The 21,534-nt window shown below is 40.7% G+C and overlaps 1 protein-coding gene across 1 annotated transcript in view; it reads right to left on the bottom strand.

The window, feature by feature from the left end:
- VPS37B (VPS37B subunit of ESCRT-I) overlaps positions 1-21,534 on the bottom strand; it is a 39,320-nt gene that overhangs the window by 4,731 nt on the left and 13,055 nt on the right. Inside the window, exons 2-3 of the mRNA XM_073676221.1 lie at positions 8,891-9,062; positions 8,547-8,629 (exon numbers count right to left, since the gene is read on the bottom strand). Of these exons, the coding sequence (XP_073532322.1) occupies positions 8,547-8,629; positions 8,891-9,062 (255 nt within the window). The remainder of the gene's footprint in view (positions 1-8,546; positions 8,630-8,890; positions 9,063-21,534) is intronic.

The following is a 21,534-nucleotide window of genomic DNA, read 5'->3' as shown; positions in this document are numbered from 1 at the left end:
TTTGGCATCGCAGAGTTTAGCATAGTCCGATCTATTAACCCCTTTACCCCCGAGGGTGGTTTGCACGTTAATGACCAGGCCAATTTTTACAATTCTGACCACTGTCACTTTATGAGGTAATTACTCTGGACGCTTCAACGGATCCCCCTGATTCTGAGATTGTTTTTTCGTGACATATTGTACTTCATGATAGTGGTAAAATTTCTTCGATATCACTTGCGTTTAATTGTGAAAAAAACGGAAATTTGGCGAAAATTTAGAAAATTTTAATTTTTATGCCCTTAAATCAGAGAGATATGTCACACAAAAGAGTTAATAAATAACATTTCCCACATGTCTACTTTACATCAGCACAATTTTGGAATCAACCTTTTTTTTTTTGTTAGGGAGCTATAAGGGGTTAAAAGTTGACCAGCGATTTCTCATTTTTCCAACAAAATTTACAAAACCATTTTTTTAGGGACCACATCACATTTGAAGTCACTTGGAACCCCTAGGTGCTTCACAAGTTGATTCGTAAAAGTATTTTTTTTTTTCCACTTTTTCATTTTTACAAATCAATTTGTGAAGCACCAGGAGGGTTCCAAGTGCTCACTATGCATCTAGATAGGTGCCTTGGGGGGGTCTAGTTTCCAAAATGGGGTCACTTGTGGGGGAGCTCCACTGTTTAGGCACATCAGGGGCTCTCCAAACGCAACATGGTGTAAGCTAACAAATTGAATGGAAAAATCGGCTCAAATTGTTAGCGGACACCATGTTGCGTTTGGAGAGCCCCTGATGTGCCTAAACAGTGGAGCTCCCCCACAAGTGACCCCATTTTGGAAACTATACCCCTCAAGGATTTTATTAAGGGGTATAGCGAACATTTTGAACCCAGAGGTACGACACAGAATTTGATAACATTAGGTCATCATATTGAATAAGTTGTCATTAGTCTTGAGCGCAAGTGCTCGCTACTTGAGTTTGCATCGGGTACTCGGGTATGCACCATGTATCACGGGTGCTCAAGTGAAACGCTCGAGTCCCCGCCCGCATGTTTCACGGTTATTAGACAGCCCCAAAAAAACATGCGGGGATCGCTCGTGCATGGCAGGCAATCCACGCAAGGTTTTTTTTGGCCGCGACGCGAAGCATATGGAGCGGAGACTCGAGCACCCGCGATACTCAGTGCATACCCGAGCACCCGATGCAAACTCAAGTAGCGAGCACTTGCGCTCAACACTAGTCGCCATATCGTCATCTTTTTTAACATTGGAAAAAAAACCAACCCCAACCCTAACATTAGCACAACCCCAACCCCAGCCCTAGCATTTATTTTTTACGCCGTTCCTCATGCGGTATAAGTGATGAGATTACTTTATTCTTCAGGTCTGTGCGATTACAGCAATACCAGAATCATATCGGGTTTTTATGATTGACAGCTGTCACACACTAAAAGACACATTTTGTAAAATCTAGTTTTTGCATCGCCATATTTTGGCAGACAGTCATGTGACGGCTTGTTTTTTGCGGGATGAGTTGACGTTTTTATTGGTGCCATTTTCAGGCACGTGACATTTTTTGATCGCTTTCTATTCCTATTTTTGGGAGGCAGAATAAACAAAAACCAACAATTCAGGAATTGTGTTTTTTTACATTTTTTTATTCTGTTCCGCGTGTGGTAAAATTGATAAGGCAGCTTTATTCTTCGGGTCAGTATGTTTACAGCGGTACCACATTTATATCATTTTTTTTGTTTTGGCGCTTTTACACAGTAAAAGCTATTTTATAGAAAAAATTATTTTTTGCATCGCTTTATTCTGAGAGCTCTAACTTTTTGATTTTTCGGATGATGGAGCTGTATGGTGGCTTGTTTTTTGCGGGATGAGATGACGTTTTCAGCGGTACCATTTTTATTTATATTCGTCTTTTTGATCGCGTGTTATTCCATTTTTTGTTTGGCGGTATGATAAAGCATTGTTTTTTTGCTTTGTTTTTTTTTTTTTTACCGTGTTCACTGAAGGGGTTAACTAGTGGAACAGTTTTCTAGGTCAGGTCGTTACGGACGCGGCGATACCAAATATGTGTACTTTTATTGTTTGTTTGGTTTTTTTTCATAATATTTATTGATGGGTACATTATATTTTTATTTTTAGTGGATTATTTATTTATTTATTTTCTTCACTTTCACACAGTTTTTTTTACTTTTTTACTTTGTCCCACTATGGGACTTTCACTTTTTTTTATTCTGATCGCCTGCATGGCACAGGAATGCAGCACCATCCCTGTGCCATGCAGGCAGTCAGCGCTGGACAGGGGAGAAGATAGTTTGGAGATGCACTGCGCATGACCAAACAATCTTCCTGCTGTCTGGTGACCCGGATGTTGTCATGACGACAGCGCTGGACGCCGGAAGAGGAGGGGAGTATCGGCGATTACCTCCCCTTGCCTTCGATCGCAGCATTGCGCGGGTTAATGTGCTGGGAGCGGTGCAGGACCGCTCCCTGCACATAGTACCGGGTGTCAGTTGTGACAATCAGCTGACACCCGGCGGCGATCGCGCCCGCACAGCCTGTGTGAGCGCGCGATCGCCATGACGTACTAATACGGGTCAGGCTCTTAAAGCCCAGTGCACAGACGCGTATTAGTACGTCATGGGCTTTAAAGGGGTTAATATATAAAATAATTAATCCTATTGCTAAACGGCGTAACGAGAAAAAAAACACTCAAAATGCCATCATTATGTGTTTTTTTTTTTTATCGCCACAACATTGCAATAACGGGTGATCAAAACATATCTACCCCAAAATGGTATCAATAAAAAATCAGCTCAGCATGCAAAAAATAAGCCCTCACCCGGCCCCAGAAAAATGGAGACACTACGGGTCTCGGAAAATGGAGATTTTTTTTTTTTTTTTTTTTACAAACTTTGGATTTTTTTTCATCACAAATAAAAAAATCTATTCATGTTGTTTGGTATCTACGAACTCATAATGACCTGGAGAATCATAACATTTAGTGAACATAGTAAAAAAAAAAAAAAAAAAAAACAACTGTGGAATTGCACTTTTTTTTTCAATTTCACCGCACTTGAAATTTTTCTCTTGTTTTCCAGTACACAATATGTTAAAATCAATGGTGTCGTTCAAAAATACAACTCATCAAGGCAAAAAATAAGCCCTCACATGGCCATATTGACCGAAAAAAAAAAAAAAAAAAAAAAAAAAAAAGTTATGGCTCTGGGAAGAAGGGGAGCCAAAAACAAAAGCGCAAAAATGGAAAATGGCCCGTGGTGAAGAGGTTAAACTATGGATTTCTCTAAAACAGCAAAATGTATTTTTACAAGAAAGGTGAAGATTTAATCAGCATTAAAGTCTCTCTTTACTGCATACCATCAGTTTGGGACACATGATGGTATGCAGTAAAGACCCATGAGACATGATCCTGTAGTCCTGTAGTGATAATCTCCTGTTGATAAAACACTAGTTGTATTAAAACTAAAACACAGCCTAATAAGTGACAGATCCCTGGAATCAGGCTCTCGTGCCCTATATTATGCTGCTCTCCGATTCCCTTTAATGTACAGAAAAACAAACAGTATAATCATAATTTCCTATCGACCAACACTACATATGTTAGCACACCCAAGAAATACTGCAAGATATGTTCTATTGTAAATTCTATCATTATCACAGCCTCATTCATTAACCGCTTCCCGACCGCCCACTGTAGATAAACGTCCGCACTGCCTGGGCTCTGTGCAGCGCGGACGTTTAAAAACGGTGGGTGATCAAGCAGCGCTCAGGACCCCCAGGGTCCTGCAAGCGCTGCAGGAGCGGTGCAGAGCGATAGCTCTGACAGGGAACATCATCGGGACCTGATTGGATCAGTTCACAGTGATGTTAACCCTTTTCTGTCTTCTATATGCCGCGATCTATAGTGATCGCGGCATATAGAAGACAGCAGGAGGAGAGGGGGTCGTCCACTTACCGATCCGACGACCCCTGATACCTTCCAGGACCTTGGGTTGCTATGGCAGCTGGAGGTCACATGACCGCCTCCAGCTCTGCCATATATGGTGTCCTGCCTGGCTCAGCCTGCAGCTGAAGCCTGGCAGGAGACTGACTGTGAAAGTCAGTGAAGATCTCATGTAATGTAATATATGTCTATTACATTACATGAGATCAGGGATCAGAAAAATAAAAAATAATGTCCCATACAGGGACTAAGTAAAAATGTAAAAAAAGTAAAAAAAAATGTTTTGAAACTGTTACAAAATAAATGAAAATAAATAAATAAAATATTAAACCGATAAATCCGTATATTTATGCAAAAATAAAAAAAGTACACATATTTGGTATTGCCGCGTCCGAAACAACCCGAGCTATAAAACGGTCACACTAATTAACTCCTTCTGTGCACACCGTAATAAAAATAAAAAAAGGAGCAAAAAACTATGCTTTTTCCTCATATCGCCAAACAAAAAGTGGAAAAAAATGCGATCAAAAAGCAAAATGGAAATAAAAATGGTACCGCTGAAAATGTCATCTTGTTCCGCAAAAAAAAAAGCCGCCATACAGCTCCATCAGCCGAAAAATAAAAAAGTTATAGAGCTCAGAATAAAAGCAATGCAAAAAAAATATTTTTTCTATAAAATAGTTTTATTGTGTAAAAGCGCCAAAACATAAAAATATACAGTAAGTGTAGTATCGCTGTAAAAGTACTGACCCGAAGAATAATGCTGCCTGATCACTTTTACCACACGGCATAAAAAAAAAAACCTCAAAAAACAATTCCTGAATTGTTGGTTTTTGTTAATTTTACCTCCCAAAAAACGGAATAAAAAGCGATCAAAAAATGTCCCTACCCAAAAATGGTACCAATAAAAAGGTCAACTCGTCCCGCAAAAAACAAGCCGTCACATGACTGTCGGCCGAAATATGGAAAAATTATAGCTCTCAAAATATGGCGATGCAAAAACTAGATTTTGCAAAAAAAAGCGTCTTTTAGTGTGTGACAGCTGTCAGTCATAAAAACCCGATATAAATCTGGTATCTCTGTAATCGCACCGACCCGAAGAATAAAGTAATCTAATCAGTTATATCACACTAGGAACGGCGTAAAAAAATAAATAAAACCAATTCTTCACCTGCTACTGATTTGTTTATTATGTCTCGGCACACATTTATCCTGCGCTCTGCGCTGAGCACATACACCAGAGTTTCCGTGTAAATCTCTGAAATATGTGATTCAGCCGGAACCCATGACGGAAGATTCCCTGTAATGAGGCAGATATAGGCCACTGTGGATGCCATCTGGCCTGTGATCCCACGGTGTCATTTGTTTTAGGCGTGCATAAAAGTGTGGTTGGCCACAGTTTTGTGCACTTCTGAAAAAAAAGACACCACTAAACAGAGGCCAGACGGAGTCCAGAGTAACTCTGCTGCCTCATTACAGTAAATGGATCCGGCAGGAGTTTCATCTGAATTACATCACTTGGAAATTTAGATGGAAACCCCGATGTAAGTGCTCAGCCTAGAGCGCCGGATAAATGTTACGTAAAATGTTCCCAATAAAAGCTTCAACTCAGTCCTCAAAAAAAAGCTAGTCCCCACTCAGGTCCGTCATCTGTTAAAAATATAAGGGACTTCCAAGTTACTGGTAGCAGAAAGGCTCTGGAAAAGCGAAATGGCCCTTGCCCCCCAAAAGAAATTCAGAAAATTTTGTGCTCCCAAATCCAAATGCCTATTCTACAATAATTTGTTCTCCAATTGTCAAATAGCACTCCGTCCCCCCCAGATCTCGCCGTATGGCTGAGCGGTACGATACAGCCACATATGGGGTATTGACACTTTTAGAAGAAATTGTGTGACACATTTCGGCACCATTTTACCCATTGCCCTGTGTGAAAATGTAAAATCTGAGGGTAAAACATTTTTTTGTGGTAAAAATATAATTATGCTTTTTTCACTGCCCAATGGTATAAATTTAAAAATTAAAAAATACTCACTACTTCCCTGGATGAATTCCTTGAGAGGTGTAGTTTACAAAATGGGGTTTCTGCTGTTTCGGCATGTCAGCGACTCTTCAAATGTGACATGGTGTCTGCTGCCTATCCCAGCCAACATAGCGCTCCTTTCTCTTCCGAACCCTGCCGTACACCAAAGCAGTGGTTTTCCCCCACATATGGGGTATCGGCGTACTCAGGAGAAATTGTACAACAAATTTCATGGTGCAATTTATCCTGTTATCCTTATGTTAATACAAAATTAGGGAATGAAAAACATTTTTTTGTGGGAAAACTGAAAATTTTATTTTTATGCCTCAATATTATAAACTTCTGTGAAGCAGCTGGGGGTGCAAGGTGCTCACCACACATCTAGATAAGTTCCCTAAGGGGTCTAGTTTCCAAAATGGTGTCACTTGTGGGGGGTTTCCACTGTTTAGGCACATCAGGGGCTCTCCAAACGCAACATGGCGTCTGCTAATTATTCAAACAAATTAAACATTCAAAAAGTCAAATGGTCTGCTAATTATTCAAACAAATTAAACATTCAAAAAGTCAAATGGCGCTCCTTCCCTTCCGAACCCTGCAGTGTACCCAAACAGTGGTTTGCCTCCATATATGGGGTATCAGCGTGTTCAGGAGAAATTGCACAATAAATTTCATGGTGCAATTTATCCTATTACCCTTATGATAATGCAAAATTAAGGGATGAAAAACGTTTTTGTGGGAAAAATGTGAAAATTTTATTTTTACAGCTCAATATTATAAACTTCTGTGAAGCACCTTGGGGTTCAAGGTGCTCACCACACATCTAGATAAGTTCCCTAAGGGGTCTAGTTTCCAAAATGGTGTCACTTGTGGGGGGTTTCCACTGTTTAGGCACATCAGGAGCTCCCCAAACGCAACATGGTGTCTGCTAATTATTCAAACAAATTTTACATTCAAAAAGACTAATGGCGCTCCTTCCCTTCCGAGCCCTGCTTGTGCATCCAAACAGTGGTTTTCCCTCACATATGGGGTATCCGCGCGCTCAAGAGAAATTGCACAAAAAATTTTGGGGTCCATTTTTTCCTGTTACCCCTGTGAAAATAAAAAAGATTGGGTCTAAAGTAACATTTTTGTGAAAAAAGTTAAGTTAATTTTTTTCTTCCACATTCCAAAAATTCCTGTGAAGCACCTGAAGGGTTAATAAAGTTCTTGAATGTGGTTTTGAGCACCTTGAGGGGTGCACTTTTTAGAATGGTGTCACTTTTGGGTATTTTCTGTCAAAGACCCCTCAAAGTCACTTCAAATATGATGTAGTCCCTAAAAAAATGTTTTTGAAAATTTTGTTGGAAAAATGAGAAATCGCTGGTCAACTTTTAACCCTTATAGCTCCCTAACAAAAAAAAATTTGGTTCCAAAATTGCGCTGATGTAAAGTAGACATGTGGGAAATGTTATTTATTAACTTTGTGTGACATATCTCTCTGATTTAAGGGCATGAAAATTCAAAGTTTGAAAATTGCAAAGTTTTTAAAATTTTTGCCAAATTTCCGATTTTTTCACAAATAAACGCAAGTGATATCAAAGAAATTTTACCACTATCATGAAGTACAATATGTCACGAAAAAACAAACAGTCTCAGAATCAGGGGAATCCGTTGAAGCGTTCCAGAGTAATTACTTCATAAAGTGACAGTGGTCAGAATTGAAAAAATTGGCCTGGTCACGAAGGCAAAAACAGGCTCTGGTGCGAAGTGGTTAATTCAGGCAATACCCCAAGTGCTGTAAGAGTCACAGTTGGCACCTTTGAAGCTTTATATAACCTCTTAGGATTATAAACTTCAATGGCTTCAATAGAGACGTGTGTGCTAATGGGTGTACTTTAATCATCATGTTGTCGCAATAATGTATTTAACATCTGAAAATATACACTTCAGAAAGTCACACCATTTCCGGTTGTTCCAGTCTGTTAATCTTATGCTAAAGATTTGGCACAGAAGTGTCGCTGCACACTTTTCCAGTATTTCACGCTTTATTAAAGGAATCCCGTCAGATGTCTTATGCATAGAGTGGTGACTAGAGATGAGCGAGCGTGTTCTCTTAACCCTTTCAGATAGCATGCTCGTGTGCTTGTTGAGCATTTGCAGTGTGCTCGAATGTTGTTAGAGTCACTGTGTGAACATGATTTGCGACTGTTTGACAGCTTTAATATATGTGAGGAATGCTTAACAAACAGGCATTCCTCACATGTATTAAAGCGGTCAGTCGCAAATCATGTGCACGGAGTGACTAACATAACATTCGAGAACGCCGAAGATACTTGGAAACCACCCGAGCATGCTCGTAAATCTCGAGTAACGAGCGTGCTCGCTCATCACTAGGGGTGACAGACACTAAAAATAAAAGTTTTGCTGTTCAGTATTTTGTAGGACTTACACTTGCAGGAGGAACAAGGATTATTGTGTAAGAACTAAGGAACAGTAAGGGATTACCATGCACCTAGTGTCTGGCATCATGAGCATCAACTCCACATAGATGTGATCAGACACCTGCATAAAACTGGATGATAGAAGTTACCTCTGTCTCTTCCTCGATCTTTGCTCCTTCAGCCTGCAGAAGTGCTAATAATGTTTCCAGTGATGCATTAACAGACTGCTGATCTGAAGAAAAGAAATTATAGTACAAATTAATGCAACTCTGAAACGGTAATTGGAAAAATAAAACAGTAAAAGGTAAAATATCGATTATAAGGGGATGGCAGTTTTAAAGACTAAAAATTGAAAGGGCAATAAACTTATGAGCTGTGAAAAGTATAAGTAAGTATAAGTCTGGAATATTACAGTGATTGGGCTGCAGTCACACTTCTTAGAACTATATCTGGGGCACATACCAACAGTAGGAGACAATGAATTATATGTTACCCAGCTTTGTCTTCTTTAACTGATGCGATTCCATTAACACCTGCAATTCCTGGTATTTCTGGGTGAGGGTGGCTTTTCGGCTGTCCAGCTTAGGCTGGTAAAGCAGGTTTGCTTCAGCTAAACTCCTGTTCCCTGCAAGTGTCATTTCCTTGTCGAGCTGTACGTTCTGCGCCTACAGAAAGACAAACAGCCACAATGTAAAGGCAGGCCAGCTTACATACAGGCCACTGTTATCCTGTGGCCTGCACAAGGCATGGAAAGACATGTAGCTTTATAACAGATGGGTAGTCACAGGTAGTGATGAGTGAGCATGCTCGTTGCTCGAGATTTACAAGCATGCTTTGGGTGAGCACCTATTATCTTCAGCGTGCTCAGGCGTTAAGTTCTCGTCGCTCCGTGAACGTGATTTGCGACTTTTTGACAGCTTTAATACATGTGAGGAATGCTGGAAAAACACGCATTCCTCACATGTATTAAAGCTGTCAGTCGCAAATTATGTTCACGGAGCGACGAAAACTTAACGCCCGAGCACGCTGAATATAATAGGTGCTCGCCCGAGCATGCTCATAAATCTCGAGCAACGAGCATGCTCGCTCATCACTAGTCACAGGTTATAGACTACTTCCCTTATCTACAGTCCCAACATCCAAAGCATCTTATAGTTTATTTTGTGATATCGGACCACAACTGGCTATGGCCACAATTCCTTCTGCACAGATCATATATTCAATATCTACTCCCTCTGAGCCAGCCCTATTCAGGCACCAGTATCACACGATGGTGAGCAGATTTCACCTTTCATCTACAAGTGGGTATACACAGGCAGATTTCTGCCTATAGTGAAAGCTGATCAACAATATAAGCTGAGCGCTTCTTGTTTTAAGAAGACCAATGCACATTCCATGCAGATCAACAATCGTTCCCACACTCATTTAACCCCATATCATTTACTTATTGCTGACAACACACCCACTACTTAGACGGGCAAATGTGCTGCCGAAAGTTATTGGCCTCCATCAATGATCAGCCAACAAACAATGTCATTTACAAGAGTCAATCAGTAAAGATTGTTCTTTTAAACACTCAAAGGGGCTATAGGCTATGTGCGCACGTTCAGTATTTGACTGCAGAAATTTCTGCAACGTTTCTGCATCTCTTGGCAGCAAAAACACGCATTTCGCCGCGTTTTTTATGCAGCAATAAATGGTTTTTTGGAGCTAAATAAAAATATTTGTAAAAAGAAACAAGGGACATCGCTTTAACTCTTGAACCTGGGGTGAGTATATTGGTTAATTTAAATGATTAAAGAATGTCTGTTGTATTTCAAATAAAGTGCTTTACTCTGTGTTTATTTAACTCTTTACTTAGTAATGAGGGCATTTGGCTGACACCTCTTCATTACTAAAGCTCGGGTTAGGTGTCAGCAACATCTAATCCCATTACTCCCAATGCAGCAATTGTTTTGTCAGTACATGCGGATCCTCCGCATGTAATGACATTTCAATAGTCTCCGCTACAGAAATTGACATGCTGCAGGTAGTTTCGGTACATGCCCATGATCAGGAAATGCTGCTGGTTTTACGCTGCATATTTATGCAGCATCAAACCCACAGTAGCCAGATGTTACAGCATAGTGGATGGGATTTCTAGAAATCACATGTCCACTATGCGTGCATCTGAAACTGCGGATCACCAGCAGACACTGACATGCAGCGCATATTTCAGGACCGCAGCATGTCAATTTCTCTTCGTGTCAGCTGCCAATACAAAGCTGACATGAACCCCAACCCTATTATCCCACATGCCACCTCACCAGGGCAAGTGGGAAGAGCAGAGGCCAAGCGCCAGATTTGGTGCATCTTATGGATGCGCCATTTTTGGGGCTACTGAGTGCTGATAATATTAGCCTCGGAGGGGGCCAGGATCCATGGCCCCTTCACTTGCTATTGATATCAGCTCACAGCTGTCTGTTTAGCCTTTGCTGATTAGATTTTATAGGCAGAACCCTACGTCATTTTTTTTCTGGGGTTTCCAAGTAATCTAGCCAGTAAACGCTAAGGAAACAGCTGTGGGCTGATAACATCCAGGGAACATTTTTGGCTAATGGCCCCCTCCCTCGCTAGCAATATCAGCCCCCAGTGGTCAGCTTTCCCTCTGCTAGTTACGAAAATGACTCTGGAGCCTACGCCATTTTTTTTATTTAATTCATTTTATTTATAAGAAAAACCATGCCCACTGTGCTTGTTTTTGATACGGAGTAAACTCACCCAAAGCATGTCAATTTCTGCAGCCGAGACGCAAGTCTCAGCTGCAGATTTTGACCAATTGAAATGTCATTACATGCAGTGGATCTGCATGTACTGACAAAATAAGTGCGGTATTAGAATGCAGCAAAAATACGCTGCGTCCAAAGCACTGCTGGTTGCTGATCATGGGGACGTAGCCTGAAGGCTAATTAAATAGCTGTGAGCTGTTATTAATAGCCAGGGAACATGTTGGCCTAATGGTCCCTTCTTAGGCTAAAAATAGCAGCCCTCAGCTGCCCCAGAAATAGCACTTCATATTTGAATGGGATTAGGGGTCCCTGACACCAAGCCCTAGGTTTAGTGATGAAGAGGTGTCGGCCATAGAATCATAGAATGGTTGAGCTGGAAGGGACCTCCTGGGTCATCTGGTCCAACCCCCTGCTCAAAGCAGGATTCACTAGATCATCTCAGACAGATGTCGGTCCAGCCTCTGTTTGAAGACGTCCATTGAAGGGGAACTCACCACCTCTCGTGGCAGCCTGTTCCACTCATTAATCACCCTAACTGTCAAAAAGTTTTTTCTAATATCTAATCTGTGTCTCCTCCCATTTAGTTTCATCCCATTGCTTCTAGTCTTTCCTTGTGCAAATGAGAATAAAGATGATCCTTCTACAATGTGACAGCCCTTGACATATTTGTAGACAGCTATTAAGTCTCCTCTCAGTCTTCTTTTTTGCAAGCTAAACATTCCCAAATCCTGCAACCGTTCCTCATAGGACATGGTTTGCAGACCAGTCACCATTCTGGTCGCTCTTCTCTGAACTTGCTCCAGTTTGTCTATGTCTTTTTTAAAATGTGGTGCCCAAAACTGTACACAGTATTCCAGATGAGGTCTGACCAAAGAGGAGTAAAGACCGATAATGACTTCACGTGATCTAGACTGTATGCTTCTGTTAATACATCCCAGAATTGTATTTGCCCTTTTTGCTGCTGCATCACACTGTTGACTCATGTTCAGTCTATGATCTATTAGTATACCTAAGTCTTTTTCACATGTACTGTTGCTTAGCTCTATTCCTCCCATTCTGTATATGCTTTTTTCATTTTTATTGCCCAGATGTAGTACTTTGCATTTTTCCCTGTTAAAAACCATTCTGTTGGTTGCTGCCCACTGCTCCAGTTTATTTAGGTCTTTTTGAATCCTCTCTCGCTCTTCTCTAGTATTAGCTATCCCTCCTAGCTTTGCGTCATCAGCAAATTTAATCAGTTTACCCTCAATTCCTTCATCTAAATCATTGATAAAGATGTTGAACAATACAGGTCCCAGGACTGAGCCCTGTGGTACCCCACTTGAGACATTCATCCAGCTGGATGTGAAGCCATTTACAACCACCCTTTGAGTCCGATCACTAAGCCAGTTATGAATCCACCTAACAGTTGCCTGGTCCATTGCATACTTGGTCATTTTTTCAATAAGGATGGTGTGAGATACTTTGTCAAATGCTTTGCTGAAGTCAAGATATAGTATATCTACAGCATTTCCCTGATCCACCCAGTCAGTGATTCTGTTATAGAAGGAAATTAAGTTAGTCTGACATGACTTGTTAGTTACAAACCCATGCTGACTCTGGTTAATCACTTCATTCTTATCCATGTACTTACATACATGTTGTTTAATAATTTGTTCAAAGATCTTTCCTGATATAGAAGTCAGACTCACCGGCTTATAGTTCCCTGGGTCCACCTTCTTCCCCTTTTTGAAGATAGGAACAACATTTGCTCTTCTCCAGTCTTCTGGGACTTCTGCTGTTCTCCAAGAATTTTCAAAGATTATGGAGAGTGGTTCTAAAATTTCTTCTACGATCTCCTTCAGTACTCTGGGGTGTAATTCATTTGGACCTGGAGACTTGAACTCATTTATGTTAGCTAAATATTCCCTCACAATCTTTCTGTTTACTGATAACTTGGATTCCTCTATTCCTTTAAAAGGACAGTGAAGATCAGTTGATGTTACATTTTCTTTCTGAGAGAAAACAGATGCAAAATAGGAATTAAAAAGTTCGGCCTTCTCAACATCCTCTCTTACCATTTCTCCATTTTCATCCTGTAAAAATCCTATAGCATCTTTGACTTTTCCTTTTACTTTTGATATACCCCCAAAATCCTTTTTTATTGCTTTTGACATCTCTTGCAAGCCTTAATTCATTGTCAGCTTTAGCTAACCTGATACGTGCCCTGCAGGATCTGCAGACTGCATTATAATCTTCTTTAGATATGCCTCCCTCTTTCCATTTAATAAACATTTCTTTCTTTCTTTTTAGCATGTGTTTAAGTTCTGTGTTCATCCATCCTGGTTTCCTTAAATGCTTCCCATTCTTCCTACTTTTCGGGATTGTTAACGATTGTGCTTTGAGAATCTCATTTTTAAAAATTTCCCATCCTTCCTGGACATTTTTGTCCTTAAGGACATCCAGCCATTGGATCCCTCCTATTCTCTTTCTGAGTCTCTTAAAATCTGCCTTTCTAAAATCTAACCTTGAAGTTTGAGTCTTCACGTGTCTTCCTCCTCTAGTTATCCAAAATTCTATAATAGCATGATCGCTGCCTCCTAGGGTCCCAGCCACCTTTACCTCCTCAACCATTTCCTCCCTGTTTATAAGGATTAGATCCAAAGTAGCAGATCCCCTTGTTTTCTCCCCTACCTTTTGGAAGATAAAGTTGTCAGCAAGAGAGGATAAGAATTTGCTTGACCTGTTAGTTTTACTTGAGAGAGATTCCCAACAAATGTCTGGATAGTTGAAATCTCCCATGACCACTACGTCATTTTTTGGAGAACTTGGTCATTTGATACATAGAGAGTTCATCCATATCTTCAGCTTGCCCAGGTGGCCTGTAGTAAATGCCTACAATGGTGTCCTTTCCGTTGTTCTCTCCTTGTATTCTTACCCAAACAGTTTCCACAGAACTCCCAGTCTCTGAAGCTTCAATCTCTGTGCAGATATACACTTTTCTAACATACAATGCAACACCTCCTCCTCGTTTATCAAGTCTGTTTCTTGCAAATAAGTTGTATCCTTTTAGCCTTTTATTCCAATCATGTGTATCGTCCCACCAAGTTTCAGTGATTCCAATGACATCATATTCCTTTTCCTGCATTAGTAGTTCCAATTCTCCTTGTTTGTTGCCCATGCTTTGTGCATTTGTATAAAAACATTTTAGTTTGTGATTGGTTTCTCTTCCTCCCATATTTTTATTATTTAAATTGTTTTGTCTTTGTTCTTCCTTTCCACTTCCAGTAGCAGAGATCTCAATAGTATTTGTCAGCTGTATGGCTTTTTCTGGCCTTTTGCTTCCCTTCCCACATTGTTCTAGTTTAAAGCTCTTCTGATGAGTGTAGCAAGGCGACTTCCAAATACATGTTTTCCAGTCTTCGTAAGGTGCACCCCATCTCTAGCAAGTAGTCCATCGTATAGGTAATTAATTCTGTGATTCAGAAATCCAAATCCTTGTTGATGGCACCATCGACGTAGCCAGTTGTTCACCTGTAGAATCTTATTCCACCTCATTGTTCCATGGCCATCCACTGGGAGGATGGATGAGAAGACCACCTGCGCTCCCAATTCTTTCACTTTCTTGCCTAAGTCTTCAAAGTCACTGCAGATGGTTTCCAGGTCCTTTCTTGCGGTGTCATTTGTCCCCACATGTATTAGCAGGAATGGGTAGTGATCTGTAGGTCTGAAGAGTCTTGATATCCTGTCAGACACATCTTTAATTTTTGCTCCTGGAAGACAGCACATTTCTCTTGAGGTTATGTCTGGTCTGCAGATAGCGGCCTCTGTTCCTCTTAACAGGGAATCCCCCATGACCACCACTCTCCGTTTTTTCTTCACAACATTCTTCTTTCTCCATCCAGGAGGATTCTGAGGGCTTACAAGGTTATTCATTGCTGGCAAAGTCTTATTTTGCTGTATTTCTTCATGGTTCTCCTGCGTGAGCGCCTGGTACTGGTTCCTGAGCAGTATGGGTGCTGACTGCCTCTCGATCCTCCTGCTTCTGTGGGTCACATGCTTCCATTCCTCTGTTTCGTCAGGTGCAGTTCGAATTTCTTCTCTTTCTGAATCATGAAGAGATAATTCTGCTCTGTCTAAGAACTCTTCACCTTCCTTAATGATTTTCAAGGTAGTTAACCTCTCTTCTAGATTTCGCAACTTTTCCTCCAACAGGGACACAAGCTTGCATTTCTGGCATGTGAAGTTTGGCTTTTCCACTGGCAAGTCTGTGAACATGTAGCAGGATATGCAGCTCACCAAATGGCTCCTGGACTCTTCCATGTTCTTATTGTTAATGTTCTGAAAACAGTAAAAAAAGCTTAAAAAAACCGGCGCGCGGTTTACCGATGTTCTCTTTTCAGCTCCAACAGCCAAAATCCAGTGTTCTTTGAGCTCGCGGAGAGTCTTCACTTACCCCAAAATGCAGTGGGAATATGCAAATTATCTCCTCAGGACTACTCCCCTGGCCAGACACCCTCATTACTAAACCTGTAAGTAAAAGTTTAATACACACCGAGAATAAAAACTTTATTTGAAATAAAACAGATTCTTTAATCATTTAAATTAACCAATATACTCAAAGTAATCCAAGTGTTAAAGCGATGTCCCACATTTCTTTTTTCAAATAACTTTAACTCCAAATATCATTAATTGCTGTACAAAAACTTATTAAAAAAGAGTTCGCAAAAACACAAGTTTTTTCCGCAGTGTTTTTTGCTGCCAAGAGATGCAGAAACCTTGCAGAAATTTCTGCAACCAAATACTTAATGTGCATACATAGCCATAACACTCATTCTTGATCATCAGCTGCTGTAAAATGGCACAAAGGCCCCAAGCCATTAAGCAATTTTCTGTAGCAAAATTGCTGGAAACATTACAAAATCTCTTGACTTTTGGCATTTTATGCCAGTCCTAGCCAGATGTTACCTTTTTAGAATATGGGCACTGCTTCACCGGAAATCACATGACCAAGAATGCAAATTCATCATAATTTATACCAAAATCAGAAATGTATTCCACTGCCATAATATGTCTTGTGGTGGTGCAAAGCAGCTGTAAGATGCACACCTCATAATAAATTTGGCACATCTTACTACAGCACACTTTATCGAAACTGGCGTACAAATCCCGGTCTTCATGAGTCATGGCCTAGGTTTTGGGTTTTGGTTGTTGATGGCTGGATACAAATAAACGAGCCGACATGATCTGATGTCTATACCCAGCCTAACTCATGACATATGCTAAAGACTACTGAAACAAGTACAGTGTGACAGATTTACTGCTGCTTTCTGCAGCATTAATCTGGCTATTAAACTCTGATTAGGATCTGACATTAGCTAGGGTACATGGGCTGACTTACTGTCATGTTTACCATAGTCATACCAGATATGATGGTAAAAACCAAAAGACTTCTGCAATGCAAATGCTGGAAAGACAGCACTACTTACATTGGAAAACTTATGGAAAGTAAGCTGCAGCAAGTCTGTACTTACAGATGCTACTGTCCGATAAATCCTACCAGGAACGTACACAGCCATATTTCATGAAGGCTTGACATTTTCAACACTCTCCTATTAAAACGTCACTTTATTCCGAGATGATCACCAGAATTTTTTTTTCTGTGTGACTGGCTATGGAAGGTACAACATTGCTGCACATTCAATCTATGTACGAAGGCTCTTCCCAACAAGATAACATTATTGCCCTTCTGTTGATGGAAGGCCCCAAGTTCATAAGGGCCTTGTGTGAGCATCACGGATGAAGTCCTGGCCCAACTACGGGTCTAATGATACAAATACAAACAGTATCAGGCCACGTTCACACATTCAGTATTTCGTCAGTATTTTTCCTCAGTATTTGTAAGCCAAAACCAGGAGTGGGTGATAAATACAGAAGTGGTGACGTGTTTCTTTTATACTTTCTCCGATTGTTCCACTCCTGATTTTGGCTTAGAATTACTGATGTAAAATACTGACCAAATACTAAACGTGTGAACGTGGCCTAAGATTACAATGAGGCCTCAGGTCATTAGACCCATAGTCCTCCAGGAACATGCAGCTCTGATACAGGCACGATAGTGTGCTTGTATTACACCTTTCTGAAACTTGCTTAAATACCTTAATAGTTTCCAGGGAGTTGGAAAGTTTCACTCTTTAAACTGTTGCCAGCAACAACATTTTATAGAATATCTTTAAAAAAAAAAAAAAAAAAAAAAAAGTCGCCCTCCTCTTTTCGACAATCCCTTCTTAACAGCTCAAGTCTGCTGCAGTTCCGCTGCGCCGGAATAGAGAAGGGTTCATCCAATTAGTGGGTGCCGATTGTCACATGACTACTAGACCACCCCTTGCCGTGTGGTAAAGCTACATGCAGTTTTCCAATGCAGTTTTTGGACAGGTGGTATATGTACAAGGAAAATGTGGTTTGTGAGTTTCACATGCATAGGACGTGTGATCAAAAATACCCATCTCAAATTGAGGTAACTGTGTACACCGTAATAGACATCCTGAGGGTATATTCAAAAACTATTTGACAACTGTGATGATACTGTGACTCAATAGCAACCTGGGAATACACAGACAATTCACTGAACATCTGCATGTATTAACATATGGATTTTAAATCTTCTAAAAAAAAAAAAATCATGAACAGAATAACAGAGTACAGCCTTAATAATCTACTCCTTTCTCTTCTGCCCCTTGTGACTCCGGTCTTCTACACGCCATTTACATGTATTGTAGACTCTCATTGTGAAGTGTTGCCTAAAGAGTTACACTGGAAAGCTATCGGTTGCATAACACATGACGTTTCTAGTGGCCGCACCTTGAATTAAAGTGATCTCTGTACCTTAAAATCTACAGATAAATAATGAAATAGTTACATGTAATCATGGAAAGAACTGTGCAAGCAATGACTAGAGAGCAGGACAAACTGCACCTAACCAACAGGGACTGGAAGCGAATACTTCTGCAGACACTATTAATGTCATCATTCTCCAGTATTGTGAATATCTGCTTTCACAATTCCGCAGGTTGCCTAATATGTCTCATGTTCAGTAACTCTGAGCTGGCAGTTCCTTTTTATTAGCATGCTGCCAACACTATAAGTGCTGGAACTTCCTTAATTCCCAGCATGCATGATGACTGGCACTGTCCAATTGTGTAGCCTAGCCTAAAGTGAAAGCCTGCCTTTCTAATTATACCTGTATGCAGTTTAATTTTATTACAAAGAGGAGAAAGAAGTAGAAATATAATATATCCGTCCCCTCCTCTTTGCTGCTAGAGACGGACTGCACTTCACAACAGGCAGTGGGCAGCAAGTTAGATAGAATGGAGACATGCAGTGGCCGGCAAGCTGGAGTGATTCTTCAATTTTTCAGGGACAAGGCAACATTATTTAAAAGTTAAGGTAATAAACATAATATGAAATCACTTATCAATTGAGATGACGTTTTTTGGAAGTACAATGACCACTTAGGTAAGAGCCTCCATGGATTGATAGAAGGAAATACTAATAGGACACCCTAAAATGGGACCCTACTCAGGCGACAGATTTACATGCAATTGTGGTTACTCTAAGAGGGGAACAGATGCAACATTTTTTTGGAAACTGTATATTGGAAAAATCTCTTACTATCTCATTCCTGGCAGTTTACAACATTCATGATTAAATGCATCTGTGTTTTGTATGTGGAAAAGGGAGGAGTGAATGCCTCAGTTTACATTAGAGGAAAGTCAGCCAATCAACTGATATGTATGGGGGTCTCCCGAGAGATTTTTTATTTTACTCACTTATATAGCGCCATGAATTCTACAACGCTTTACAGACATTATCACTGTCCCCATTGGGGCTCACAATCTACATTCCCTATCAGTATGTCTTTGGAGTGTGGGAGGAAACCGGAGAACCCGGAGGAAACCCACACAAACACTGAGAGAACATGCAAACTCCTTGCAGATGTGGTCCTTGGTGGGATTTGAACCCGGGACCCCAGCACTGCAAGCACTGAGCCACCGTGCTGCCCAGATGTTTTTTTCTTTTTAATTCTTAGCTGAGATATGAGAGTTGAAAACAAATGACTGCTGGACCCATTAATTGCAAGTAATGCTGCTCAAATGGCTGATCTTTTCTATATCATAATATATGGCTTGGGAAGCCAATTCAGATGCTAAACATAGGACAGCTGTGCAGAGTAGTGTATTCACAAAATAAGGGTTGTGGTAATTACACCTTACTCCCGCAGCTTCTCATACCCATTACTGCATATACACTCAGTTTAAAAGTATTTTTCCCTGCTATAAGAGGTGCCAAAATCTGCCACCACTTCCTGATCATTAAGCGGCCGACAGACAGTACAGACTCACCTTATTCAGATTTTTTTCCCCAGCACAACACAGCCAGTCGTCACCTGATATGCAGAAAATTACTGTACAACTTCACCAAAATCCAGACATGCGGAAAGAGGCAGGGAAAAAAATGCCAAAGGGATCCTTGTCAATTTGTGTATCAGTAGGGGTCGCAGAGTCCAGACCCCACAGAAATGCAATAAGGCAAGATAAATGGGCCCCCTTAATATCACTATACTAGGAAATTGTTCAATGTAATTCCCTAGGACATCACATGAAAGTTTTATATTTTTTTTCTTTCCAAAATTTGCATGGTATCAAAACTGTGCATATCTGCTGGGGATGAAAACCTGCTGAGTGAAAATATTTTTTTCCACTGAATCAGCAATATTTATAGGGTCATATAATGGATAAGGCATTGCAATTAAAAAGTGAGTGAAGGTTTCCTTATTTTATTGACTGTTGATCAATCAGCGATGATGCTAACCAGTGGACTGTGGAAAGTAACGCCAGTAACTTACTAAGTATAGTTGTTTAGTTTAAAACATATGGCTAAGAAAGAAGAAACCCATGCATGTTCCGAGCCTCTAAATACCATATTGGTCACCAAGAAAAATCACATGAACACAGCAGCAATACTTAAATGAAAGAAGAGTATGCCCCCACCATAGGAGAGTTCTCAGTGTGTGATGTAATGATACAGCCTGGATCTCTTGGTCTAATGTCCTGCATAATTAAAACCAAAGATGACTGACACCTTTTAGGCAAGGTCCATGTGGGCTGAGGAGCAGCACAGCAGAGTGTAGCTGTGTAATATTACAAACCCTTCTATCAGCTCTCCTAGCACTGTCAGCTCTGCTATACTACCACTCCCCCCATATTGTCCAGAGATTTATCAGTCATCAAACCTTTGTTTGTTGTGCTCAACTTGTAATTGCTCTGCAGTGAGATCAAAGCAGAATCTCGCTATGTGCGCACGATCCGCATTTGAAGCAGAAATTTCCTGAGCGTTTCTGCATCTCCTTGGCAGAAAAAAAAACACATGCGGATTTTACATGCGTTTTTTGAAGCGTTTTTGTACATCAATGAATGCTTTTTGGAGCTAAAAGTTATTTGGTGGGACATTGCTTAAACCTTGGATTACTATCAGAACTGGGGTGAGTATATTGGTTAATTTGAATGATTAAAGAATGTGTCTGCTGTATTTCAAATAAAGTGTTTACTCTGTGTGTGAGTTTATTTAACTCTTTACTTTAAGTTTGGTCACGAAAAGGTCTGATTGACACCTTGTCATAACCAAACAAAATAGCTGGGTGACAGCTAGTCCCATTTGCCCAATCTTCATTGGCATTTCTATTCATGTAGTTTATGCAGCTGCTGTGAGCTATTATTTTTAGCCTGGGAAGGTGCCATTTGCAAACATGATTCCTAGCCATAATTAACATCTCACAGCTGGTTCGTTAGCCACTACGCCCCCCGATAAGCACTCCGCAGCGCTTTGGACACAGCATATTTTTGTTGCGTCTAAAACGCGGTGTTCTAATGCCGCACTTTTGTTGTCGGGACATGCGAATCCACCGCATATAAATGACACTTCAATCTGTCAAAATCTGCAGCGGCCACTAGCGTGTCCGCTACAGGAATTGACATGCTGCGGGTGAGTTTGGGTACGTGGCCACGATCAGGAGCCATTGCAGGTTTGACGCTGCATTTTTATACAGCGTCAAACCCGCAGCGTCCAGATGTTACAGCATCGTGGATGGGATCTCTAGAAATCCCATGTCCACTATGCGTGCATCAGAGGCAGCAAATCACTTGTGGACACTGACATGCGGTGCGTCTTTCAGGACCGCAGCATGTCAAATTCTCTTGCATAGTCGCTAGTGTCCGTAACAGAAATCTGACCACTAGAATGTACTGAATGCGGCAAATACGCATGGTTCAGTGAACACGTGGATTTACCTGCGTTCAATAGAATGCAACGTTTTGGATGCAGCAAAGTGCTG

Source organism: Phyllobates terribilis, unplaced genomic scaffold (assembly GCF_046119375.1).
Source record: "Phyllobates terribilis strain yellow unplaced genomic scaffold, ASM4611937v1 Scaffold_1__5_contigs__length_1240528914, whole genome shotgun sequence".
NCBI classification, from domain to species: Eukaryota; Metazoa; Chordata; class Amphibia; order Anura; family Dendrobatidae; genus Phyllobates; species Phyllobates terribilis.
This window is presented reverse-complemented; position numbering and strand designations above follow the sequence as displayed.